Below are 27957 nucleotides of genomic sequence, written 5' to 3'. Positions count from 1 at the left end.
CACAGAATTAATAGCAATTCTTAAATTCATTTGCAAGAATCAAATCCCAGTAGAGATAAATCGGTACTGAAAGAGAAAATGATGCAGGGGACATCCATATGATCTGAAATTATGCTAGAGATCTATAGTAAGAAAAACAAGATGGTATTGACAACAAAAGACATGAAGACCCATGGAAAAGGACAGAAGACATGGGACAAACCCACATACTCACAGCTACCTGATATTTGACCAAGAGTGCTGAAAATACACTTTGGAAAAAAGACAGCCTCTTCACCAAATGGTGCTGGGAAAACTGGGCAGCTAGCTATCTGTAGGAAAATGAAACTAGATCCATATCTGTTATCCTGCACAAAAGTCAAATCAAAATGGATCAAAGACACAAGAATTAATTCAAAAAGATTACAACCACTAGAAGAAAACCGAGGGCCAACACTCTATCATGTAAATGCTGGTGACAACTTCCCTAATAAAACCTCCAAAGGGCAAGAGAGAAAACCAAGAATAAATAAGTAGGATGCCATCAGCTAAAATCTTGTGCACAGGAAGGAAATGATTACAGGAATGAAGACAGATCTTAAAAAAAGGGGGCCAAGATCATCGCCAGTCACTCCTACAGGGGATTAGTACTCAGTATATGCAAAGAAGTTAAATAAACTCAAACAAAAAAAATAACCATAATAATAACCCAACTAATAAATGGGCAAGAAAACGAAACAGAAACTTCTCAAAAGAGGAAACACAGAGGGTCAATATGTCTATGAAAAAATTGTCATCACTCCTCAAACTCAGGGAAATGCAAATCAAAACCACCCCAAGATTTCATCTCATTCGAATCAGAGGAAAAATGCCAAGATCACAAATAATAAGCATGGTAAGCATGTGGGGAAATGTACACTCATATATTTTTGCTGGGACTACAAATGAGGTCAGCCACTCTGGAAGGCAGCAGGAGAATCCACAAAGAACCAGGAATGGAACCACCACATGACCCAACTATCCCACTCCTTGATATTTTTCCAAAAGATCTAAGATCAGTATACTACAGAGATGCAACCCCCTAAAGTTTTATAGCAGAACAATGCACAATATCTAGATTATGGAATCAAACCAGGAGACTGACAATAGATGAATGGATTAAGAAACTGTTTTCTACAAATGAAGGAATCCTCCTCATGCAAAAAGAAGAATGACGTTATGGCAACTGCTGGTAAATGGATGGAAATGGAGAATATCATGTTAAGTGAAATAAGCCAGACTCAGAAAGTGAAAATTGGAATGTTTTCTCTCACCTGTGGAGGCTAGAGTTAAATACAGGAAAGAAGGTGAGGAGGGCTGTGTATAATGGAGATTCAGGAAAGGTTGGTGGAATAGAAGGAGACCAAGAGTCAGAGAGGAGGGAGGGATAGAGGAGGGAATGCAGAAGAAATTCTTAGAAAATCTTGTTAAGTGCAGAGGGAATGTCAAATGTATGTATGAATCAAAACAACCAATCAAAAATCATTACAGAGATGTGCAAAAGGAGATCTAGTTGAGATGCAGAAGTAGGAGGTACGGGGTGAGGAAAGGGAGATCCAAAACTGAAACCAAATTCCTCGCATGTCTGGTTTTGTCAGGATGAACCAACTATTATCACTAACTATAATCCTCTGAAGGAAAAAATGATTTGTAATGCGTGGTTCTTGCAGGAAATGACCAGATCCCCCCCAACACTGAGCAGCCTCAGAAGCCCTCCTCTCCCTCTGCTGAGTGGCTCTTCGTGAGGCTGCTGCAGATGAGGCCAAAGCCAGCCACACCATGGGTCTCAGGGTCACGAGACTCAGGAACATCCTCCTTGTCCTGGGACTCCCAGATACATAGTCATTGAGTCCCAGGAAACCACCAGGGGCCCAGTGGACCACCACAGACCCAGGGGAAGGAGGCTTGTCCTGTTCCTCGAGGTCTCTCCAATTCCTCCTGAGGAGCAGCATGAGCAACTCCTCACCGTCACTGCCTGTGCTCCCTGGTTTCTGCTTCACACTCTTGAAGGAAATTGCTCGTCACTCCGTCATAGTCACTTCCTCTTGCAACAAGGGAGGCAGGGTGTCAGTTCTCTCCACAGAGTCTGGCATCTCCCCGGCACAGACACAGGACAGAGTGGGTCTTTTGGGCTCCATGATGTCTGTTTCTACCTCCTGGTCCCAGTATCCTTGTGTCCTGCTGCTGACCCTCCTGCTGGGACTCGCAGGTGAGTGAGCATTGTCTGGGAGAATCCTCTGTCCTGGGTCCTGGGTCAGTTCTGCCCTTGGATGCCCAGAGACTGACGACACACACAGGCTCAGCCAGCAGTGCCAGGACAGGGCATTATGTGGATGCCAGGCCAAGGGTCCTGGGCACTGTCTTTGGGATGCATCCCCTGTAGCTGGGGTCAGAGGCATCACATCTGAGGCTTGAAACGATAGGAAGAATTAGTTGCATATTGTACATTTTAGTGCACAAAAAATCTTTTTAAAAGGATCAGTGTTCACATCCTGGTAAATCCTGGGAACCCAAGAAGTGAGGCATTCTCCTCAGGGCCATGGAGGGAGCTCTTCTCTCTCTCTCCACTCCCCCTTCTCTTTCTTTCTCTCATACTCTGGCCTTGAGGTACATGGCTTTGTTCCATCTTGCCTTCCCCACCATGATTTCCTGCCTTCCGCAGACCCAATAACCATGGGGCCAATCAATGCTGGACTGAAACCTCTAAAACTCTGAGCTGTCATCATCCTTTTCTCTTCATAAGTGGATTTGTCTCAGGTATTTCTTGCAGTAATGAAAAAATGACTGACACAAGCTTTGATGATGACCACACCCTCATCTCCATCACAGATGCCAGTGCTTGAAGGTTCCAGGCTTCAGGAAATATACTGAGCAAAACTTGGAATTTCTTGAACACTCACCAGGGGCTCGACCCTGCTTGAAAGACTGTAGAGCTCTCATTATGTGATCATGATGCCCAAAGCACTCTGGCCATCCCATGTTACAGATGAGAAAATAGAAGTACCAAGAGCCCCGGGGTCGACCAATGGCAGTGCCAGGGCTCTGGAGAAATGCAGAGGGTCTGATGGGAGCTTCTGGCTCAACCACTCTTCTCATGAAATTGTGGCCCTGATTCTATTTTGAAGAGACGTCTGTTTTAATGGTGTGTAGCACAAGACCATGGGGGGCAGGTTTTTCCCTCAGAGCCCTGGGGGATCATATGATTATCATGAGGGTCTAGAGACTCCAGGATTTCAATTTTCATCTTTTTTTTTTTTTTTTCATTTCTCTGGGAAGGTAATAAAACTGCGCCTGGTCCTCATTTGTATGTGAAATTAGTAAATGAGGAATGTGTTGCCTGATTTATGAGCTTTCTGCAGCTTCTGCCAATGGGTGTAGAGAATGGTGGAGGAAGGGGAAGAGGGTGTGTGGTGTTCTTCTCCAGGGCGCTTCTGCTTCCTGCCTGTATTTGGCAAATAGCTCTTGTTCAGCAAAGTACTCTCTGTGGGAAATCAACTTGTGACAATTTTTGCCAAATTTCTCCACTTCAAATACACTTCTGTAATACAACGGGTTTTGCACTGAGCAATTCACACATTAGGCACACATTACTGGACACCTACTGTGTGCCAGGAACTGTCACAGGAACTTACATTGCTTTGAGTATAAAAGAGGAAAAGAAGCGACTCTGTTTAACTAAGATCATTCTAGGGACAAGTACGGTGGTCAACACCCAGCCAAAGAGGTCATATTACACATTGAACAGTGACCAGTGTGAAGTGGAAACCATCAGCTGGATAAGGGAGCTGGAGAACCTGGGGGAGAGAGGTTCTGATAATGGGGTGTCTGGGTGGGCCTCCCTGAGAAGGGATCTGAGCACAGATGAAGGGGAGGTGCAGGAGTAGCCATGAGGTCCTCTGGCAGCAACACTTCAGGACAGGGACTCTGCATGTGCAAAGGCCACGACAGTGGCTGTCCCTGCTGTGTTAAGGGTGTTCCTCTCACTATGATGGAAATGGAGCCACTCCCAGGCTTGGAACAGAGAGGTGACCCTGGGCTCAGGAGACTGCCTGGGCGTTGGCAAGGGGTGTTTTCCTTGGTTCCCATGGTTCAAAGGGAGATTCAGGTTAAGGGTGGAAGGCAGGCAGGTCCCATGGAGTCCAGGGTGCCTGATGGGTGGCTGTGCCTTTCCTACAGTCCCCAGACTCCATTACTGCTCACTAGTTTAATGCTGAGGGTTCCAGCCAGTCAAGGGGCCAGGAGGGAGGTGACCCCTCAGATACCCAGCTTCGTCTAAGGGGTGAAGCATGGGGAAGCCATGCCATCTTGCAGGTGGGACACTCCAGGGGTCTGGGTGTGCTCTGTTCTGTCCTGATGATGCTGTGGTAGCTTGGAGAGCCATTGAGGTGATCAGTGTCCACAGTGCATCTAAGTCCTAGAGAGCCAAGGGGTCACCAGGCATCTTCTGCTTTTGTTACATGTGGACAGGCCATGAGGGGCAGATGTTGGCCTGAACCCATGGGACAGTTTATGGTTTTTGTGAGTGGTCTAGACACTCCATGAGGAATTTGGTTTTTATTGATAGAAGGAAATATCAGTGGTGTCTGTTTGGAATTTTTCAATTTTTTTATTTGTTCTTTTTAGATAGACATGACAGTAGAGTGTATTTGACATGTTATACATGCATGGAGGATAACTTCCCATTCTTGTGGTTGTACATGCTGTGGAGTTACTCTGGTCATGTATTCTTATATGAATATTGGAGGGTTATGTCCGATTCATTCTGTCAGTCTCCCTTCCTCTTTGTCAAATCCAAGGAACGTCTATTCCTATTCTATTCAGATGGGAATGAGATGGGTTCAAATGTGTTGGTAACTATAGGCAGGTGTGCGCAGGTTGAAGGAAACAGGTCACTTGGCCTGTCCCTGAGGATAGCATTGTGTCCCTGGATCCTCATGTGCTCTTGCTCTTCCCACCAACTCCACCTCTCTCCCATCCCCTCTCTCTCTCCCTCTCTCTCTCTCCCTAACCCTCCATCCACTGCTCCCTCTTTCTCTCTCTCCCTCTTACCCCATCTCTCTGGTTCCTGGTGCTGATTGCCATGAACTGAGCAGCTAGCTGTCCACCAGAAACCCTCCTTGGTGCCAGATGACAGTGGACTGACATTTGAAACTGAGAGCCTGAAATAAGCTTTCCTCCTCTAAGTTGTTCTTGTCAGGTGTTTGATCACAGCAATGCAAACTTGACTAATGGAGAGGGGCTGAGGTCATCATCCAGTGGAGCAGTAGTTGTCTCAATTGTGTCTTTTAAATTCTTTATTTGTGAACATTTAAATGTAAGGAAGAGATGCTTATCCTGCTGAAGATAGCAGCACTTCAAAGTCCAAGGGAGGGACCTGCTTGGTTTTTGATTATCTTGGAAAATCTTCATTTCTCATTCAGGTTGGAAGGACAGATGTGCCAGGAATAGAATTCTTGGATTTTATTTTTCTCCTTTCAGCACTTAGAGAAATCATCATTCGGCCTCTGGTTTCCATCATTAAGAACTTGATAAACCCTATAGGAGGATCTGCTGAATATGCTGAACATGCCTCATTGTCTGCTTCAGCTTTGTCTCTCTTACTTCAGCTTTAGCAGGTTGGTTACAAGGTGGCTCAGGGTGGCTCTGCTCCAGTAGATGATACCAGGAGTGTGTTGAGCATCTTGAATTCACACATTCATACGCCTACCACATTCAGGATTGTGGAGCACATTTCTTGTTCAAATAAACTTTTGCCTTTCTTTTTCTTTCTCCTCTTCTGGGGTTCTCATATATGTGTCAATGAACTTGCTGGTATTCTGAATGGTCTTTAGGTTCTTTTTAGATCATTTTTTTCTTTTTTTGTTGTTCTGTATTGTAGATTCAGCTATGTGGATCATTTTTTTTCTTTTTTTGTTGTTCTGAATTGTAGACTCAGCTATGTGGACGGTTCCTGCTCTACATTTTCTGATATTTTTAGCTGTCTGTCCAAACCGTTCACGGAATCCACAGTGTACATCTGAATTAATACAGTTTATCAACACACAAATTCCTCTTTAGTTCCTTATATCCTTTCCCTCTCTCTCTCTCTCTCTCTTTCTCTCTCTCTGTTGATGTTCTCAATTTGAATACCACATTCCATATTTCCTTTGCTACTTTTATCCTGGCATGTGGTTGAGGCAGCTGCTTCACAGTGCTGGTCTCTTGTCAGGTTGGACCCAGTAGATCATTAGGGTCCTGAAGAGAAGGAGGCAGGAGGACGTGGGATGGGGAGGCAGGAGGGTGGAGTAAGAGGGGGACAGGAAACAAGAGGAAGCAGCTTAGGAGCCCCTGGATGTGCAGAGCCAGGCACAGAGCCTCCTCATGCACCAATTCCCACGACCCTAGGAGGACGCCAGTGACGGCACATTGGGCTTCTGATGTTCACAACATAACATGATGGATTTCTGGTGTTTTGGGCACTAGGCTTGCAGTCATTTGTCACAGCAGCATTAGAAAACTGTAACAAAGTGATCATACTGTGGGAATACGCTGGAGTCTCAGCATGTTTCGTTTCTTATCTGAGCTGCTCGCTCACTGTCGTGTGCACCATGACCTCTCCAGGCTGAGGGAGGGAACCCATCATGAGCTGGGGTCTCGTGGAACAGGGAGGCTGAGCCAGAGACTCAGAGTCCAATGTGTGTCCCACTAACTGCACCCACCACTCCCCACAGCTCAGGAGTCTCAAGAGCCACATGACCCTCCCAATGTCATGTCCATGAAGAGCCAGACACCTTGTGGTCAGAAAGGGAAGAGGAACAAATAGTTGGAGACACCTGAGAGTCAGGGGAGGCTCAGGCCCTCAGTCCCTCCCTCCAGCTTGCTCAGGGCTCTGGGCTCAAGAGCAGGTGCTTCACAGTGGGAGGAGCAGGCCATGGTGGTGCTCAGTGTGAGGACACATGCCTGTGCTGAGCCCACGGCCACTCTGTGAGCACTGTCAGTGACAGGCACTGCTGATGACACGTGATAAACCAAAAGCTCCCACGAGGATGAACAGTGACCACCCTGTGTCTCCCTCCAGGAGCAGCTGAACCAGAGCTGCAGGTGATTCAGCCTGAGACGTCAGTGTCTGTCGCTGCTGGAGAGTCGGCCACTCTGCACTGCACTGTGACCTCCCTGCTCCCCGTGGGGCCCATTGAGTGGTTTAAGGGGTCAGGACCAGACCGGGAGACAATCTACAAGTTCAAACAAGGCCACTTCCCCCGAGTCACAAAAGTCTCAGATATCACACTGAGGGAAAACAGGGACTTTTCCATCTGCATCAGGAACGTCACCCCAGCAGATGCTGGCACCTACTACTGTGTGAAGTTCCAGAAAACCAGCAATGAAAACAAGGAGGTTCAGTCTGGACCAGGCACCGAACTGTCTGTGCGAGGTGAGTACAGCTGACTCCTCATCCCTGGAGTATGACAAGAGTTCAGGGTAACACCTTCCATTCTGGGAGCCACACGAAGTAGTAAGACCTGCACTGGGTGCTCCTGTCATGATCTGCTGTCACCCGTTCTGCAGGTCAGGGAGGCCGATGAAGGCCATGCTCCTTCATCCAGGCTCCACGGCTGGTAAATGGGGGCCATCTGCACCCCTCACCTGCCTGCTCCTCAGCTCTGACCTTTTCCAGTCTGGCCCAGCCCTGTGGCTCCATAGCTGAGGGCTCTGAGGGTTTGAGGGACTTGCCAGTCACAGAGCCAGACCAAGTCTGCTGGCTTCAGAGAGCACGTCCCCCTGTGGTGAGTCTTCTCCCTGTGTCACAGGCACCTGGGGCCTACTGAGTTCCAACCTGCACTCTGGATGCTCTGGAAACAGCAGGGGCAGCGCAGGCTAAGGTTCTTCTCCCAACAAGATAATGTCCCTGTGCCTCCCCTATCAACCAGGTGCTCCTGAGCAGGAGGGGGCAGGGCATGCTTTCCTCACTCCCTATTCTCCAGAAGCACGCTGAGAGGATTATGAGAGGCTCCGCTTCCCTGTAGAACTGGAGGTCCTGGTAGACAGGCTGCCATGAGTTTGGGCTCTTCTCCTAGGCCTGCTGAAAATCCCTGTGTCTCATGAACTAGCCCTCCCGGGCAGTGCGGGGTAGGAGGAGAGCTGGGTCACTCACCCTGGAGCACTCCCCTGTGGGTGACATAGGGTTCCAGGTCAGGAAGCACGGGTGCTCATGGTGTTTCCTCATGAGGCCTGCATGCTCTTCCTAAGGCATGAGTCTGAGGTCCTCAGCACACTGTGCATCTTCACACCTGCCCAGCCCTGTTGACTCCTGGGGAGCAGAGGACCAGGCAGGCCTCTTGCACACAGCTCATTAATGCCAGCATGGGGAACAGAGCCCAGATCCAAGTCCAGCACAGGCTTCTTGCTGCCCTGGGAATGGCAGGGCACAGTAGGTGCTCAGTAAAGATCCTGGCCTGAACTGCTGAGCAGTGATCCAGTGTTTCTGCTCCTCATCTGTCTCCCACAAGTTCAGGAAGCCATCACATTCATACCCTGAATCCCATTAGTGAATGAAAAACCTCTCTCAAACGTCAGCCACAATCACCTTCCATAGGAAGATTCCACATCAAGACACACAAAGCTGAGGAGATCCAAGATGGCGGACTAGAGGGAGGCTGCGTTCCTTGACGCTCCGTAACTCTGGTTTCAAGCAGAGGATATGTTTCTTGGTGAGGCAGTTTTTGCTGCTTGTCAATCCCCTGCTGTTTACCCCATTTGTCTACTGTGACCACCTGCAGTCTGCCAGCATATTGACGCTATTTTTGAGTGCAGATTGCTCACTGTCTGGCGCCTATCATCTGCCATTTGCCTGCCTCTTGCCTGTCCATTGCCTGCCTTACACCTATCCATCACCCACCACGTGAGATTCACCTCCCAATCGTCCAACAACAGTCAGCAAACTGATCGCTGACCACCAGTGGAGCAACCACTGCCTGCTGTTGCCTAGAAGTTCACTGTTACAGTACCTGCAGGTTTGGTTACACGTGGCTGCCACCATTTTAAGACAACAGCTGGACCCCATAGGACCCCGGGCCCGACTGACTGAGCCCCGTCTCCAGGATCCCTCAGTCTAACTGATCACTCCCTGCCTTCGGGGCCCTCACATTGACTGACTGCTCCCTTCAGGACCCCAGACCGACTGACTGCGCCCTATCACCAGGACCCTAGAACAATAGATTGCACCCGACCTCCAGGATCCTGCAAACACACAAAACACACCCAATCCCTAGGACCCCTGCCTGACCAACCACACCCCACTGCCAGGACCTCCAACCGAACAAGTCCACACCCTGAGCTGCAGCTCTCCATTTGCCAACACATTTGGAAGCCAGAGCAGCCATCTTGGATAATCCTGGAAGCTGTAGCTCTGATCTTTAGGTTGGCAAATCCCATCCTGAGACGCCTGCTGGAGACCTGAGCTCATTGTCAGGTACCTCTCATGCATCAGGCTACTGAAGACTGGGATTTTTATTACTATATGATTTTTATAGTGTAGATTTTCTTTTTTCTCTGTATTGAAAATTTTTAATTTTTATTTCTTTACTTTTCTTGCTCTCTTTTCCTTTTGTTTACTTGTTCCCTCAGAGTCTCTTTCTCCCTTTTTGCATGCTAACTTCCAATTTCTTTTAATTATACTCTCACACTTTCTATTATCTAGAACTTCTATATATTCTTTTTTTGTCCCACTAATAACTACATCCTACTTCCCTCTACATCCTCTTTGTCTTCCATTAGAAACTGCAAATGTTATTGCAAATCTGTTTTTTATACTGAAGATAATGTTTGAACTCATTCTGTTTATTATGACAATATTGTTAATGTTCTCTACAGGCTATTTGGTCTAGGATTGCATAGTGTCTGAATTGGGCTCTGCTAATATTGATCTCCCCTTAAAGAAAGGGTTTTGGAAACCTATAGGGCCACTATAAGCCTATAGGGGGGAATCTGCAATACCCCAGATCTTCACTGCTACAGGGGAAGATACATGAACAACATGAAAAAACAAGGGAAGAAAATGATCCAAACAAATCTAGATTCTATATTAATACAATCCAATGACAGTATGGTAGAGGAAATGTCAGAAAAGGACTTTGGATTATACATGATTAAGATGATTCACGAAGCAAAGGATGAGATAAGAGAGCAAATGCAGGCAATGAATGATAATACCAATAAGCAGTTGAAAGAGCAACTGCAGGAAGCAAAAGATCATTTCAACAAAGAGATAGAGATTATCAAAAAAAAAAAAAAAAAACCAAATGGAAATCCTTGAAATGAAGGAAACAATAAACCAAATAAAAAACTCAATGGTAAGCATCACCAAAAGACTAGACCACTTGGAAAACAGAACCTCAGACAATGAGGACAAAATATTTAATCTTGAAAATAAAGTTGACCAAACAGAGAAGATGGTAAGAAATCATGAACAGAATCTCCAAGAACTATGGGACATCATGAAAAGACCAAATTTAAGAATTACTGGGATTGAGGAAGGCACAGAGATACCAACCAAAGGAATGAACAACCTATTCAATGAAATAATATCAGAAAATTTCCCAAATCTGAAGAATGAAATGGAAAATCAAATACAAGAGGCTTACAGAACACCAGATGCACAAAATCACAACAGATCCACACCAAGGCACATTATAATGAAAATGCCTAACATTCAAAATAAAGATAGGATTTTGAAGGCTGCAAGAGAAAAGCATCAGATTACTATAGGGGGAAACTAATACAGATAGCGGCAGACTTCTTAACCCAGACTCTAAAAGCTAGAAGGGCTTGGAACAACATATTTCAAGCACTGAAAGAACATGGTTGCCATCCAAGAATCCTATACCCAGCAAAACTAACCTTCAGATTTGAAGATGAAATAAAGTCCTTCCCTGATAAACAAAAATTAAAAGAATTTACAAATAGAAAATCTGCACTACAGAATATTCTCAAGAAAATATTCCATGAGGAGGAAATGAAAAACAACAATGGAGGTCAGCAAAGAGAGGAACTACATTAGAGAAAAATCCACTCAAAGGAGAAACCAAGCTAAGTTAAAAACCAAAAATAAGCCCAAATAACTGGGAATAAAAATCTTAACTCAATAATAATTCTGATCGTTAATGGTCTAAACTCATCAATCAAAAAGACATAGACTGGCAGAATGGATTAAAAAGAAAGACCCAACAATATGCTGCCTGCAAGACACTCATCTCATAGAAAAAGACATCCACAGACTAAAGGTGAAAGGATGGGAAAAAACCTACCACGCACATGAAAAATAGCGGGGGTTTCCATTCTTATATCAGATAAAGTGGACTTCAAGCCAATGTTAGTCAGAAGGGATAAAGAAGGACATTTCATACTGCTTAAGGGAACCATAAATCAGGAACACATAACAATAGTAAATATTTATGCCCAAACAATGGTGCATCCCTGTACATCAAACAAATCCTTCTCAATTTCAGGAATCAAATAGACCACAACACAATAATTCTGGGTGACTTTAACACTGCTGTCACCCCTGGATAGATCTTCCAAATAAAACCAAACAAAGAAACCATAGAACTCAATAACACAATCAATAACCTAGACTTAATAGACATATATAGAATATTCCATCCATCAATTAGTGGATTCACTTTCTTCTCAGCAGCACATGGAAACTTCTCAAAAATAAACGAGATGTTATGCCACAAAGCAGCCCTTAGGAAATGCAAAAAAATAGAGATACTGCCTTGTGTTCTATCATATCATAATGGACTGAGAGTAGAAATCAATGACAAAATAAAGAACAAAAATTACTCCAACACCTGGAGACTAAATAATATGCTATTGAATGAAACATGAATAACAAAAAACATCAGGGAGGAGATAAAAAAATTCTTAGAGGTCAATGAGAACGATGATACTACATATCAAAATCTCTGGGACACTGTGACAGCAGTACCAAGAGGAAAATTCATTGCATGAAGCACATTTAAGAAAAGAATGAAAAGTCAACAACTAAATGACCTAACATTAAGCTCAAAGCCCTAGAAAAAGAAGAACAGAATAACAGCAAAAGTAGTAGAAGACAGGAAATAATTAAAATCAGAGCTGAAATCAATGAAATGGAAACAAAAGAAACTATTCAAAAAATTGACAAAACAAAAAGTTGGTTCTTTGAGAAAGTACACAAAATAGACAAACCCTTAGCCACACTAACAAAGAGATGGAGAGAGAAAACTCAAATTACTAAAATACATGATGCAAAAGGAAATATCACGACAGACACCACTGAGATACAGAACATAATGAGACGCTACTTTGAAAATCTGTATTCCAACAAAATAGAAACTACCGAAGACATTGACAAATTTCTAGAGACATATGCTCCTCCCAAGCTGAACCAGGAGGACATACACAATTTAAACAGATCAATATCAAGCAATGAAATTGAAGAAGCCATTAAAATCCTACCATCCAAGAAAAGCCCAGGACCAGACGGATTCTCAGCCAAGTTCTATAAGACCTTCAAAGAAGAACTCATTCCAATACTTCTCAAAGTATTCCAGGAAATAGAAAAGGAGGGTACCCTACCAAACTCATTCTATGAAGCTAATATCACCCTCATACCCAAACCAGGCAAAGACACATCAAGGAAAGAAAATTTTAGACCAATATCCTTGATGAATATAGATGCAAAGATCCTTAACAAAATACTGGCAAAGCGTATCCAAAAGCATATTAAGAAAATTGTGCACAACATTCAAGTGGGGTTCATCCCTGGAATGCAAGGATGGTTTAATATCCATAAATCAATAAACATAATCCATCATGTCAATAGACTTAAGGATAAGAATCATATGGTTATTTCCATTGATGCGGAAAAAGTGTTTGACAAAATACAACACCGCTTCATGCTCAAAACACTAGAAAAAATAGGGATAGTAGGAACATACCTGAACATTGTAAAGGCTATTTATGCTAAGCCCATGGCAAACATCATTCTTAATGGAGGAAAACTGAAACCATTCCCTTTAAAAACAGGAACAAGACAGGGATGTCCTCTTTCACCACTTCTATTCAAAATTGTCCTCGAAACTCTAGCCAGAGCAATTAGGCAGACCAAAGAAATTAAAGGGATACGAATAGGAAAAGAGGAACTTAAGCTGTCACTATTTGCAGATGACATGATTCTATATTTAGAGGATCCAAAAACTCCTCCAGAAAACTTCTAGACCTCATCAATGAATTCAGCAAAATAGCAGGCTATAAAATCAACATGCATAAATCTAAAGCATTTTTGTACACAAGCGATGAAACATCTGAAAGGGAAATGAGGAAAACAACTCCATTTGCAATAGCCTCAAAAAATAAAATACTTGGGAATCAATCTAACCAAAGAGGTAAAAGATCTCTACAATGAAAACTACAAAACATTGAAGAAAGAAATTGAGGAAGACCTTAGAAGATGGAAAGATCTCCCATGTTCTTGGATAGGCAGAATTAATATTGTCATAATGGCCATACTACCAAAAGTGCTATACAGATTCAATGCAATTCCAATAAAAATCCCAATGATGTACCGTACAGAAATAGAGCAAGCAATCATGAAATTCATCTGGAGGAATAGGAAACCCAGAATAGCTAAAGCAATCCTTAGCAGGAAGAATGAAACAGGGGGTATTGCAATACCAGAACTTCAACTATACTACAAAGTAATAGTAACAAAAATGGAATGGTATTGGTACCAATATAGACAGGTAGATCAATGGTACAGAATAGAGGACACAGGCACAAACCCAAATAAATACAATTTTCCCATACTAGGCAAAGGTGCCAAAAATATGCAATGGAGAAAAGATATCCTTTTCAACAAATGGTGCTGGGAAAACTGGAAATCCATATGCAGCAGAATGAAACTAAACCCCTATCTCTCACCCTGCACAAAACTCAACTCAAAATGGATCAAGGACCTTGAAATCAGACCAGAGACCCTTCATCGTATACAAGAAAAAGAAGGTCCAAATCTTCAACATGTCAGCTTAGGATCAGACTTCCTTAACAGGACTCCCATAGCACAAGAAATAAAAGCAAGAATCAATAACTGGGATAGATTCAAACTAAAAAGCTTTTTCTCAACAAAGGAAACTATCAGCAATGTGAAGAGAGAACCTACAGAGTTGAAGAAAATCTTTGCCATGCATACTTCAGATAAAGCACTAATTTCCAGAATATACAAAGAACTCAAAAAACTCTACACCAGTAATACAAATAATCCAATCAACAATTGGGCTAAGGAAATGAACAGACCCTTCACAGAGGAAGATCTACAAGCAATCATCAGACATGAAAAAATGTTCAACATCTCTAGTAATAAGAGAAATGCAAATCAAAACTACCCTAAGCTTCCTTCTCACCCCAATTAGAATGGCGATTATCAAGAATACAAGCAACAATAGGTGTTGGCGAGGATGTGGGGAAAAAGGTACACTCATACATTGCTGGTGGGGTTGCAAATTAGTGCAGCTCCCGGGGTCCAGCCCTAGCAGGAGTCCATGGTTTCCACACAGGTAAACGGGGTGCGGGGAGACAGCGTCGGCGATGGATGGAGATTGAAAGACACAGACTCTAGTTCTGGTGCAATCAATCCCACTTTATTCTGGGGAAGGCTGGGTTTATATACATTTTTCTTCAGGCTATAATGGCAGTCTTGTGGTTAATATTAAAGAAGTTTCCAAAGCATAGGCAGAAATTGTTTTTAACAAGGAACAGAAAAATTATGAGAAAACAGTAACCTTACAGATTATCCCTACCTAATCACAATTATTTTAAGAATATCTAACTACGTCGATGAGTTAATACAATGTTTATTTCCTTAATATCTAAACTCTATGTGACCTAAGACTATTCTTATTATTCTCGCGGTTAAAGCGATAGACAAGTAATCTCATGTGACCATCTCTACTAGGTCCATCTGGTTAATATCTAAATTGCTGAGTTAAGGGCTACAGGAGGGCAGCGGTCGCATTGGTTCTCGTGGCCAAGTTTTTTTTTCTGAATAGATTACCTTGTCTTATGTGGCTCTTTTTTTCCAGAACAGGGCATTGTGCACCAACATTTATTATAGGGGTGACCTATTCTTTGTAGGAAGGAAGGAATGTTGTGAAACCTTATTCTTTTACCCCACCACCATTGTTAGAATTTAACCAGCCTGTTGGAGACAAAGGCAGATGTATAACTATTTTCTCCAGAGGCTTTCAGGGACTCATTGCACAGTTGTAAAATTATTTTTAATTTTGTTAGTGGTAAAGACCCATTGTTTTTCAGATTGTAGGTAATATTTTCTGGAATTTTTGTTGTATTCCCCTCATCCCCTTAAGCAATCCGTTCAGACTGAAATGAGTAATATATTATCAGAAAACACAGCAGAAAAAACACCATGCTCCGGCAATTCCTTTTAGGATGAGCCTTTGCAAACATCCTCCAGAGGATCTTTGTCAAGCACTGGATGGAATTCCAGACACCCCCGCATGCAGCCACTCTGGAAAGCGGTGTGGAGATTCCTCAGAAAGCTTGGAATAGACCCCCCATTTGACCCAGCTATCCAACTCCTCGGCCTGTACCCAAAGGACTTAAAATCAGCATACTACAGATATGCAGCCATATCAATGTTCATAGCTGCTCAATTCACAGTAGCCAGACTGTGGAACCAACGTAGATGCCCTTCAATTGATGAATGGATAAAGAAACTGTGGTATATATATACAATGGAATATTACTCAACTATAAAGAAGAATAAAACTATGACATTTGCAGGCAAATGGATGAAATTGGAGAATATCTTGCTATGTGAGATGAGCCAATCTCAAAAAACCAAAGGACGAATGATTTCTCTGATAAGTGGATGATGACACATAATGGGGGTGGGAGGGGTTAAGAATGGAGGAAGGAGGGACTGTATAGAGGGAAAAGAGGGGTGGGAGGAGTGGGGGGAAGGAAAAAATAACAGAATGAATCAAACACCATTACCCTGTGTAGATGTATGATTTCACAAATGTTATGCCTTTACTTCATGTACAAACAGAGAAACAAGATGAATCCCTTTTGTTTACAATAAAAATGAATTTAAAAAAAAAAGAACTGTAGGGGATAGGGCTACAAGAAATCTGGGTGCTGTGGGAAATTGGGGGCTGCATGAAGCCAACAGTAAACTACCAATCAGGAGGAGAGAATAGGGAACAGAAATAGCAAAAAAAAAAAAAAAAGAAAAAAAAAAAAAAGAAAAGAAAAGACACACAGAGCTGCTTTGCTTTTTAAACAAGGGCAAAATGCTCTTCCTATCATAATGGTACAGTTGTTCTTACTGTTGTGGTGGATGGAGTCGGGAGGTCCTCACTGGCTGGGCATCGAATTCACGTGGGAAGCTGAAGACATCACCTTCCAGACCCAGAGTCCACCTAGAAATTTTGCTTTAATAGGTCTGACATGGATCAGGGCCTGTGAAGTTTTTACTTATTCCAGAAGATTCTGGCACACCTCTAGGGCTGACATCCTGTGAGGTAGAGGTCCTGAAGACACAGAGGGAAGTTGGGGGTTTCATCTGGCAATGAAGAGAGCATGGGAGCCATTTAGGGTGTGGACTTTTCAGAACAGCCTGTGCTGGGCTCAGCTCCCTGGGACCCATGGAGGGGTCTCCCAACAGCGCCCGCTCAGATCCAGAGCCAGCCCAAGACCCCATCTGATACGTATCTGCCTCTGAACAGGAGGGAGAGCCACCGAGGCCTGGCTCTTCCGCACACAGCCCTCCCTGCCATTGGCACTCAGGAATCTGTCCTTGTCCCTTCACAGAGCCCCACTGTCTTGAGACATGTCTGCAGGAGACCCCTGCAATGCTGTTCATGGTGTGAGAAGCCCGTGGCCACCTTGTTTCCAGTGGGGATTATTAAGAAAACAAGGGGAGGGCCAGCGTGCAGCTCAGTGGGGGACGCCTGCCCAGCTGCCTCAGGCCCTGGGTGAGATTCTCAGTACCTGGCTGGGGCAGGAAACCGGCGGAGCCTCATCTGGGGATTTCTGCTCCTCCTCTCACTGGGGTTCTGGCAGCTGCAGGAGCAGGACGGAGGCTGTTCCTGGGTCCCCACTGCATTTGTTGCTCCTTCTGGTTACTAAAGAACGAATGTGTGGTTTCAGAAGGAGTGACACTAGCAGGCACCGGAGTCATTTATTAGGCTCCTACTGCATGCCAGCCTGTGCCTTGCCCTCCCCCTCATCCTGCAGGGTGGTGATCTCAATCACTCTCTACAGAAGGGGACACTGAGGCTCAGCAGAGAAGGAGCAGGGGTAACATTAATGGTCCTGTGCAGATGAGTGGAGTCTGCTCTCCTCCCCTCCCCCCCAGCCTGTGCCCTTGCCCGGCCACGCCCCTCTCTGAGCCTTATCCCACAAGGGGCTCTCACTAGGACCCCCTCATGGGGCAAGTGGGGATTCAAGAGCTGAGGGCTTCTGAGAGCTCAGACCAGGGTCAGGACACTGAGCAGCTCTTGACATGTGGCCACTGATCAGAGACCCTAACCCCTGTAGGGACTTCCAGGCTGCTGGGGTCTGGGTGACTCCACTTCTTCAGTGACACCCTCCATCGTGTGGCCTCTGAGTGTTGGATCTGGGTCAGGCAGTGAGGTCAGTATTTGCTCCTACAAACACTCATGGTATTTGCTGCCTGGCGACTGTCCTAGAAGGTGCTGGGTGCTGAGGAGCAATGTGTAGACACCAAAGGACCCTCTGAGGACCCGTCCACAGGCACCCGGCCCCCTGATCCCCTCACCTGTGTCCTCAGGACCAGCTAAGGGGCCTGGGTTTGCATCTATTGGAACGAGCTGTAAGTTATGCACTAGCCCTGTGGCTTGCTCAGCAATCAGTGACCTGTGACTCCAAAGCAAAAGTGACCCAGGGAAGCCCAGATTCAGAAAAGGGCCCTTCATCCACTTCCTCTCAAATTCAGGCCTTGGCCCAGGATCTAGGGCATGTTTGTGGAAAGAAGAAAATTGGCACGAATTCATAATACCTGTGGAAGAGTCTGCACAGAATAAAGTCTGTGACGTGGATGGACCTGGGTTTGCCGGGTGTGGTCGGGTGTGTTTTATGTTTTTGTTCTTTTTAGTTCTGGGGATTCAACCCAGCGGCAGGGGCACTTAACCACCGAGCTACCACCCCAGCTCTTGTTCTTTTTTATTTTGAGGCAGGATGTTGCTAAGCTTCCCAGCCTAGCCTTGAAATTGCGGTCCTCCTGCCTCAGCCTCCCCAATGGCTAGGATCATAGGCATGAGCAACACGCCCAGCTGCTTGCTGAGTGTCCAGCAGCAGCTCTGTGAATCCACAGCCAGCTGTGCTCAGTGTGGCCTGGGAAGAAGGTGCCGAGCAACGGGTTTCATACCTGTGTATGAAATGAGAACCCTTGCTCCCTGTTCAGTTAGGTGTATTGGTGCTGGGTATCCCTGCATCGTCTTCTAAATAGTTACCTTGGAGGCAAGGTTGGCAGGTCAGTGAGCAGAAAAATATTAAAAAGAGTGAGGCAGGTCTGCAAGTTCCTCCCTGAGTCCAGATTGTCCTGGTTTAGGGTGCAACCCAGTGACAGAGCATGTGCTTGGCCTGCAGCTAGGTCGTCGCCAGCACAGCAAATAACAACAACAACCTGTAGGACGGTTCTTCAGTGTCACTGGGCGTGGTCGGAGGTGGGCTCCATCACCTGATTGTCTGTCACTGCTCCCTCACAGCCAGACCTTCTCCCCCCGAGGTGTCGGGTCCTGCGACCAGGGCCACACCTGGGCAGACAGTGAGCTTCACCTGCGAGTCCCACGGCTTCTCCCCCCGCAGCATCACCCTGAAGTGGTTCAAAAATGGGAACGAGCTCTCCCACATCCAGACCAGCGTGGACCCCGCAGGAGAAAGCGTGTCCTACAGGGTGTCCAGCACAGCCCAGGTGACCCTGGCCCCCGGGGACGTCCACTCTCAGGTCATCTGCGAGGTGGCCCACGTCACCCTGCAGGGGGGGCCTCCTCTTCGTGGGACTGCCAACTTGTCTGACACCATCCGAGGTACAGGACCCTGATCCCCGCCCCAGCCCACAGCTGGCCACCCAGCCTGCTCCCCAGGGGCCTTTGCTCAGGACCTCACTGGCCTGGGCTCTACTTCCCAGCAGGGCTGCCCACCTGCCATGCACATGGGGACTCCTGCCCTGTGGCCGGCATGTGCTGTGGCTTCACTTCATTGGCCAGCAGCAACTACCCCTGCTGAGCTCCTACCAGAGCCGAGCATCAGCGTGCCAGGGTAGCGGGGTGGGTCCAGGTACTTTGCTAAACTTTCTGCAGGCCAGGAGTTGGACTGGTCAGTTCACTCACTTTTACCCCAAGGGGAGTCACTGGTCACTGACCCCTAGGGTGTGGCAGGCTCTGTGAACCCTCAATGTTTGAGCTCCTGCTGCATGCCTGGCCCTGTCCTGAGGGAGGCCCTTGCTGAGCTGGCAGGAGCTCAGCTCTCTGTGCCATAAGGTCACAGCTTCTGCCTGTGCTGTTTCAGTTCCACCCACTGTGGAGGTCACCCCACTGCCCACAATGGCAGGGAATCAGGTGAACGTCACCTGCCAGGTGAAGAAGTTCTACCCCCGGAGCCTACAGCTGACCTGGGTGGAGAATGGAAACGTGTCCCGGACAGAAACGGCCTCGACCCTCTCAGAGAACAAGGACGGGACCTACAACCTGATCAGCTGGCTGCTGGTGAACCCGTCTGTGCACAGGGAGGACGTGACCTTCACCTGCCGGGTGGAGCATGATGGGCAGCCGGCCACCACCAGAAACTGCACCCTGCAGGTCTCTGCAGGCTCCAAGGAGCATGGCCTGGACCACGCCCCCTCTGGTGAGGCCTCCACCCTGGCTGACCGAGTGCTTTTGAACTTGATCTTGGTTTTTTCTCTGTTGTGATGTTAACAGCGTGACCCCTCCTTCTCGGGGGCAGTCCAGAGGCCTGCAGCACAGCGTCCTGAAGTCAGCTGCTCCCAGGGAACCACCATGGTTGGGTGGGCAGTGTGCACGCAGCACACGTTTCACCTTCCCTCAGCGAGGACATGGTGGGGCCTGAGGCTGGGAATAAGGGATCTCTAGACCCTGATGTCAGCCTCACGCTTGCCTAGGGCAGCCAGGACAGGGTGTGTGTTGAAAAGCTTCACAACTTTTTTGAGCCCCAGTAGCCTCAGCTGGAGCAAGTGCAGGCTGCCAGAAATGGACTCTTAGGAGTCCCTCTAATATCTCCTCCTGTCCCTTGATTCTCAGGAACAGTGAAGTCTACACTTGCTTCATATCTCATAGCCCTGTTCCTGGGCCCCAAGATCCTACTGGCAGTTGGTATCTCTGCCATCTACATCCACAGGAAGCAGAAGTCTGACTGTAAGTCCTGAGGGGGGAGGGTGGGCAGCAGGCTGCTGCAGAGGGGCAGGGCCAGTGGGGGGCCAGCCACCTGGGCACAGCAGAAGTCAGTGGGGTCTAGACAGCAGGCACACATCCCTGAGCACCCTCAGGTTCTCAAGCAACGTCAGTGTGATCCCCATTCTCAGGAATTGTGTGGGTAGTCAGGAGATAAGTTGGTCAAGGGCTGCTAATGGGTGTCCAGTGAGTCCAAGGAGCTCCAGAGATGAAGAGCCAGGGGTGCCACAAGGGGAAACAGATTGAGTGTGTCCCTTGGAGGCCACCTCTACATTAGTCCACTGCTAGGCCTCCATAGTCCAGAAGATTCCATGGTGTCCAGCAATGTTGAGAAGGGCTAGGTGGGCTGCTCTTAGGGCTGCTCCACTCTGACCCTCAGTGTGGTCAAGCTGAAGGGAGAGGGAAGGGGAGTCAGGACACAGGAGAGGCTGAGCTCAGAGCCCTGGCTTGGGGATGTTGGTCCACTCACGACGGGCACCCCAGGATGGCCACACCAGTGCCTCATAGCTCTGAGGAGACGTGTCATGAATGGAGAGCAGATAATTGAATGAGGACGTGTTTCCCACAGATCCTTCCTCACTCCCTGCTACCTGTGACCCTCAGTCTCTGCCACCTTCTTCCTGTTCCTTGGTGCTCAGCCTGAGAGAAGAAGTTGTGGACAAGCCTCTGTAGACTCTGCTCCTAATGCCTCCCTCCCAGGACACCCACAGCCCACAGGCCCCTGTTGCTCCTCTGGCCAGTCCTTGATGTCCCACGGTTGAGTCTGCACTCACTTCCTGGGCAGGAGCCCTGGGACCTGCCTCTGGGCAGCAGCTCCTGACCCCTCCTCAGAAGGTGATGAAGAAGCAAAACTGAACACGTCAGGATGGCTCTCCTCCACTGCCTTTGGGTGGCCATCAAGCACCCCATGTCCTCTGCCTTTTTTGTTGCCTATCCCTCCTCCCCTGCCTTCTGAGGATCTCAAAAGGAACTCATTCTGTTTGAATAAGAAGAATTATTCTCGTTTTTCTTTACCTAAGTGTCCAATGCCTCAAACCCAGAAAAAAAACATAAGGTTCCCCTAACCTGAATGATTTTCTCCTTAGCACTTACAAACATCAGTATTGTCCTGCATAAAGACAGTCATCGCTCGCCACGGAAGAGCAAAACTGTAAAATGACCTGCAAACTGAAACCCTGGGATGCCATCTCCATGGTGATCATGAAAATAAATGATCGTTCTTCCACCTCTTCAGTGTCTGTCAAAATATTAAAAACACTCCATGGATCTGTTAAATGTCAGTTTAAATATATAGGGAAACATAAACTATAATAAAATGAGTGCTTAGTGCACAGTGATTTGAACCACTGGAAACACCGAGCATTAGTGTTTTATTGCTTTGCAAAATCTTATCCAGAGGCGTCTGAAACACATGGATCTAGGTCTTATTAACGGAAGATGTGGAGCAAACATCCTTTCTACCTTGGTGAAGGCTCAGCCCCCTTTCATACCATCACCCTCTGGGCACTACCATGCCCCTGGGGTATGTGGGTAACATCATGGTTTCTACCAACATTTACAGAAGAACTATCACCAGTCTTTCTCTATATACACCATGAAATTGAAAGGGAGGGAACACTCCCTAACATATTCCATGAAACCGGTATAATCCTTCTGCCAAAACCAGAAAAATACACAGCAAGTAATGAAACTTCAGGTCAATGGCCCTGATGGACATAGATGCAAAAATACTTGATGAAATTTTTCCAAACTGCATGAAAAACTCATCAAGGTGGTAATACACCACGATCAAGTGGGTTTTATCCCAGGAATGCTAAGTTGGTTCAGCAGTCACAAATCAATAAATGTTATTCACCACTTAGAATCAGGGACAGGAATCCCAGGAACTTCTCAATATGTGCAGAAAAGGCCTTTCATAAACTCCTGCATCCATTCAGGTTAAAAATGCTGGAGGAGCTTCAGATGGAAGAACCTGACCTCAGCATTATAAAAGCTGTGAATGACAAAGTCACAGCTGGCATCATACTGAGTGGAGAAAAATCAAATGCACTCTCTATCAAAGTACAATCAAGGTTGTCCACTCGCACCTCTCCTGTGCAGTATACTTCTTGAAACACTAGTCAGAGCTATCAAGCAAGACATGGAAATTAAGGGCTACAAACAGGAAAAGAAGTCATCTGCTTGCAAATGACATGATCCTATAACTAGAAGTCCCAAAACTCTTCAACAGAGATTTCTAGAGATTATAAATCAGTTCAGCAAAGGAATGGGACACAAGATCTACAACCATAAATCAATTGCTTTCCTATACTCCAACACGGATTCAGTCAAGGGAGAAATCAGCCAACCATCCCACTCTCAAAAAAATAAATGGAGAGCATCATGCTAAGTGAAATAAGCTAACTCAGAAAATCAAAGGTCAAAAGTTTTCTCCCTTTTGAGTTGAATTTTTTCAGAGTGAGAGATAAGGGTTTAGTTTCATTCTGCTGCATATAGATTTCCAGTTTTCCCAGTACCATTTGTTGAAGAGGCTATTTTTTCTCCATTGTATATTTTTGGCACCTTTGTGTAGTATGAGGAAACTGTATTTATTTGGGTTTGTCCCTGTGTCCTCTATTCTGTACCATTAATCTACCTGTCTATTTTGGTGCCAATACCATACCATTTTTGTTACTATTGCTCTGTAGTATAGTTGAAGTTGTGGTATTGTGATACCCGTGCTTCACTCTTCCTGCTAAGGATTGCTTTAGCTATTCTGGGTCTCTTATTCTTCCAAATGAATTTCACGTTACTTGCTCTATCTCTATGTGGTAGGTCATTGGGATTTTAATTGAAATTGCACTGAATTTCTATGGCACTTTTGGTAGTATGGCCATTTTAACAATATTAATTCTGCCTATCCAAGAATTGAGAGATCTTTCCATCTCCTAAGGTTTTCCTTAATTTCTTTCTTTAGTGTTCTCAAAATGGATCAAGGACCTTGGAATCAGACCAGAGAGCCTGGACCTTATACAAGAAAAATTATGTCCAAATCTTCATCATGTCAGCTTAGGATCAGACTTCCTTAACATGACTCCCAAAGCACAAAAAATAAAAGCCAGAATCAATAATTGGGATAGATTCAAACTAAAAAGCTTTCTCTCAGCAAAGGAAACGATCAGCAATGTGAAGAGAGAGCCTACAGAGTGGGAGAAAATCTTTGCCACTCATACTTCAGATAAAGCTCTAATCTCCAGAATCTATAAAGAACTCAAAAAACCTTAACACCAAGAATACAAATAAACCAATCAACAAATGGGCTAAGGATATGAACAGACACTTCACAGAAGAAGATCTACACTCAATCAACAAACATACGAAAAAATGTTCACCATCTTTAATAATAAGAGAATTGCAAATCAAAACCATCCTAAGATTCCATCTCACCCCAATTAGAATGGTGATTATCAAGAATACAAGCAACAATAGGTGTTGGTGAGAATGTGGAGAAAAAGGTACACTCATACATTGCTGGTGGGGTTGCAAATTAGTGCAGCCACTCTGGAAAGCAGTGTGGAGACTCCTTAGAAAACTTGGAATGGAACCACCATTTGACCCAGTTATCCCACTCCTTGACCTATATCCAAAGGACTTAAAATCAGCATACTACAGAGATACAGCCACATCACTGTTCATAGCTGCTCAATTCACAATAGCTAGATTGTGGAATCATCCAGATGCCCTTCAATTGATGAATGGATAAAGAAACTGTGATATATATACACAATGGAATATTACTCAGCCATAAATAAGAATAAAATTGTGGCATTTGCAGGCAAATGGATGAACTTGGAGAATATCATCCTAAATGAGATAAGCCAATCCCAAAAAACCAAAGGATGAATGATCTCTCTGGTAAGTGGATGATGATACATAATGGGGGGTGGTAGGGAGGCAAGAATGGGGGAGGATGGATTATATAGAGGGAAAAGAGTGGTGGGAGGGGTGGGGGGAGGAAAAATAACAGAATGAGACAAACATCATTTCCCTATGTATGATTACACAAATCGTATGACTCTACTTCATGTACAACCAGAGAAATGAGTTGTACCCCATTTGTTTACAATGAATCATAAATAAATTATTAAAAATAAATAATAAATAGATTATTTAAAAAAACAAAAAAAGAAAAAAAATGTTTTCTCCCATCTGTGGAAACCACAGTTCAATAAAGGAAAGAAGGAGTGGAGGATAGTATGTAACTAAGATAGCGGAAAGGTCAGTAGAATAGAAGGATCAAGAGTCAGAGAGGAGGAACAGAAAAGGTGAGGAAATGCAGGATGAATTCTTAAAATCATGTCATATGCAAATGTGATGGGCTGACAGATCTGACTCCGTGAGAATGTTGTAGGCCAGACTCTAAGGGAAATGACTAAACAGACTCCATTTTTCTCTGAGACTCCATGTTATGTAGGAAATAAGCTTCTCCCATGGGAACACCCCGCCTCTGTGCCCATCATCAGTTACTTGGTGTGACATGTTTAATAATATACAATGGCAATTCCTATGTAGTAAAGAATTGCTCTCTTTTGATTCCTATTGCTCCTAAATAATGTACCATGTGGACAGTAATTGTGTGGATGTTAGTAACCATTCTTTAGTTTGTACCTAGGTAAGGGTCATTTTGACCCACTTCCCCCTCTGTCGATGATCTCATGATGTTAATGTGTAATTTCGAATCATAGCAACAGACACTTATGATTAATATGATTTTTGGTATAAGAACACCTACAACCCTGTGGTCGGGGCTGTTCTCCCAATAGCCATTTCTTGGGGCATTGTGTGAGACAGTCAGCCGGCCAGCTTAATAAAGACTCTCAAATTTGGACTTCTCAGTGGTAATCGGTCTGTTCTTAAGTTGCGCCCCATAACACAAACATAAACACACCACAGGGAGTTTAACCTTCAGGTATAAATTAAGAGAACCAATCAAAAATCAAAAAAGAGATGAGCAAGGATCTAGGTGAGACAGGGACGGAGCAGCAGGGCGTGGCGCGAAGACCAGAGGGAAACGAGGGGAGGGGGAAAGGAATCCAAATTCCACGCACGTACGATTTATCAGAATGAACTCAGATATTATGCGTAACTTACTCTTTTAAAGTAAAAAAAAAAAAAAAAAAAGATTCGTAACGGGCGGCCCTGGCAGGAAATGACCAGCTCCCCCAACACTAAGCAGCCTCAGGAGCCCTCCTCTCCCTCTGCTGAGTGGCTCTTAGTGAGGCTGCTGCAGAGTGAGGTGAAAGCCAGCCACTCCCATGGTCTCAGGGTCAGGAGTCTGGGGCACATCCTCCTTGTCCTTTGACTCCCAAACAGACACTCACTAAGGCCCAGGAAACCACCAGGCCCCAATGGACCAGTGCAGTCCAGGGGAAGGAGGCCCATCCAGTTCCTCCTGAGGAGCAGCATGAGCAACTCCTCACCTTCGCTGCCTGTGCTCCCTGGTTTCTGCTTCACAGTCTTGAAGGAATTGCTCAACACTCCGTCACAGTCACTTCCTCCTGCAACAAGGGAGGCAGGTGTCAGTTCTGGCATCTCCCCGGCACAGACACTGGGACAGAGCAGGTCCTTTGGGCTCCATGCTGTCTGTTCCTGCTTCCTGGTCCCAGCATCCTTGTGTCCTGCTGCTGACCCTCCTGCTGGGACTCCCAGGTGAATGAGCATGGTCTGGGACAATCCTCTGTCCTGACCCTGAGACAGCACTGCCCTTGGACTCCCAAGGGCTCAGGAGAAACCCAGGCTCAGCCAGCAATGGCAAGCACAGGGCATTATGTGGAGCCCAGACCAAGGGTCCTGAGCATTGTCTGGGATGCATCTCCTGCAGCTGGGACCAGAGGCATCACATCAGCTGATGCTTCAAACATCAGTGACAAAAAATACTTGCCTATTATAATATTTCAGCTCACAAAATGCCTTTCCAGAAGGATCAATGTTTATCCTGATAACTCCTGAGACCCCACAAGATGAGTCAAACTAATCAATGACATGGAGAGACCCCTTTCTCTCTCTCTCTCTCTCTCTCTCTCTGTCCCCCTTTGAGGTACATGGCTTTGTTCCATCTTGCCTTCCCTACCATGATTTCCTGCCTCCTGTTTTATTGGTGTGTAGTACAAACCATAGGGACAGGTGGCAGATTTTTGCTTTGGGACATCTTATGCTCATCATGAGTGCTCTAGAGATACCAAGAGGAAATTTATGTTGTCTCCTTCTTGGTGGTGTTTTTGAAGGCGACATGAGGGGTGCATTTTGCTTTTAATGGTATATGAATTTAGGACATGAGGAACGTGTTGGTAGTTTCATGAGCTTTCTGGAGGTTCTGCCAATGGGTGTAGAGAATGGTGGACTGAGGGGAAGAGGGTGTGTGGTGTTCTTCTCCAGGGTGCTTCTGCTTCCCTCCTGTATTTGTCAAATAGCTCTTGTTTTAGCCACGTATTCTGTGTGAGAAATCACCTTCTGGCAATTTCTACCAAATTTCTCCACTTCAACTAGACTTGTGCCATACAATGTGTTTTGCACTGAGCAATACACACATTAGACACACATTGATTGGACACCTACTGTGTGCCAGGAAATCTTACCAGAACTTGCAGTGCTTTGGGTATAAAAGATGAAAAGTAGTGACCCTCTGTTAAGATCATTGTAGGGACATGGACAGTAGTCAACACACAACCAAGAGGTGACTCACAGCACATATTAAACAGTGACCACTGTGAAGTGGAAACCATCAGCTGGATAAAGGAGCTGGAGAACCTGGGGGAGAGGGGTTCTGATAATGGGGTGTCTGGGTGGGCCTCCCTGAGAAGGGATCTGAGCACAGAAGAGGAGGTGCAGGAGTAGCCATGAGGTCCTCTGGCAGCAGGACTTCAGGACAGGGACTCTGCATGTGCAAAGGTGTGACAGCAGCTGCCCCTGCTGAGTTCAGGGGTGTTTCTCTTACTCTGATGGAAATAGAGCCACTCCCAGGCTTGGAACAGAGAGGTGACCTGCCCTGGGCTCAGGAGACTGCCTGGGCGTTGGCAAGGGGTGTTTTCCTTGGTTCCCATGGTTCAAAGGGAGATTCAGGTTAAGGGGTGGAAGGCAGGCAGGTCCCATGGAGTCCAGGGTGCCTGATGGGTGGCTGTGCCTTTCCTACAGTCCCCAGACTCCATTACTGCTCACTAGGTTAATGCTGAGGGTTCCAGCCAGTCAAGGAGCCAGGAGGGAGGTGACCCTTGGATACCCAGGCTTCATTTAAGGAGTGAAGCATGGGGAAGCCATGCCATCTTGCAGGTGGGACACTCCAGGGGTCTGGGTGTTCTCTGTCCTGTCCTGATGATGCTGTGGTAGCTTGGAGAGCCATTGAGGTGATCAGTGTTCCCAGAGCATCTAAGTCCTAGAGAGCCAAGGGGTCACCAGGCATCTGTTGCTTTCATGACATGTGGACAGGCTGAGG

General features: G+C 45.8%; 1 protein-coding gene across 1 annotated transcript; it reads left to right on the top strand.

Moving 5' to 3' along the window:
• Positions 1-2157: 2157 nt before the first annotated feature.
• Positions 2158-21794, top strand: LOC124976915 (signal-regulatory protein beta-1-like). The gene is made up of 6 exons (XM_047539993.1): positions 2158-2227; positions 7076-7429; positions 18789-19109; positions 19591-19926; positions 20340-20453; positions 21274-21794. Coding segments are annotated over exons 1-6 (1197 nt in total). The 3' UTR covers positions 21276-21794.
• Positions 21795-27957: the final 6163 nt, after the last annotated feature.

The sequence above is a fragment of the Sciurus carolinensis genome, chromosome 2 (assembly GCF_902686445.1).
Source record: "Sciurus carolinensis chromosome 2, mSciCar1.2, whole genome shotgun sequence".
NCBI classification, from domain to species: Eukaryota; Metazoa; Chordata; class Mammalia; order Rodentia; family Sciuridae; genus Sciurus; species Sciurus carolinensis.
This window is presented reverse-complemented; position numbering and strand designations above follow the sequence as displayed.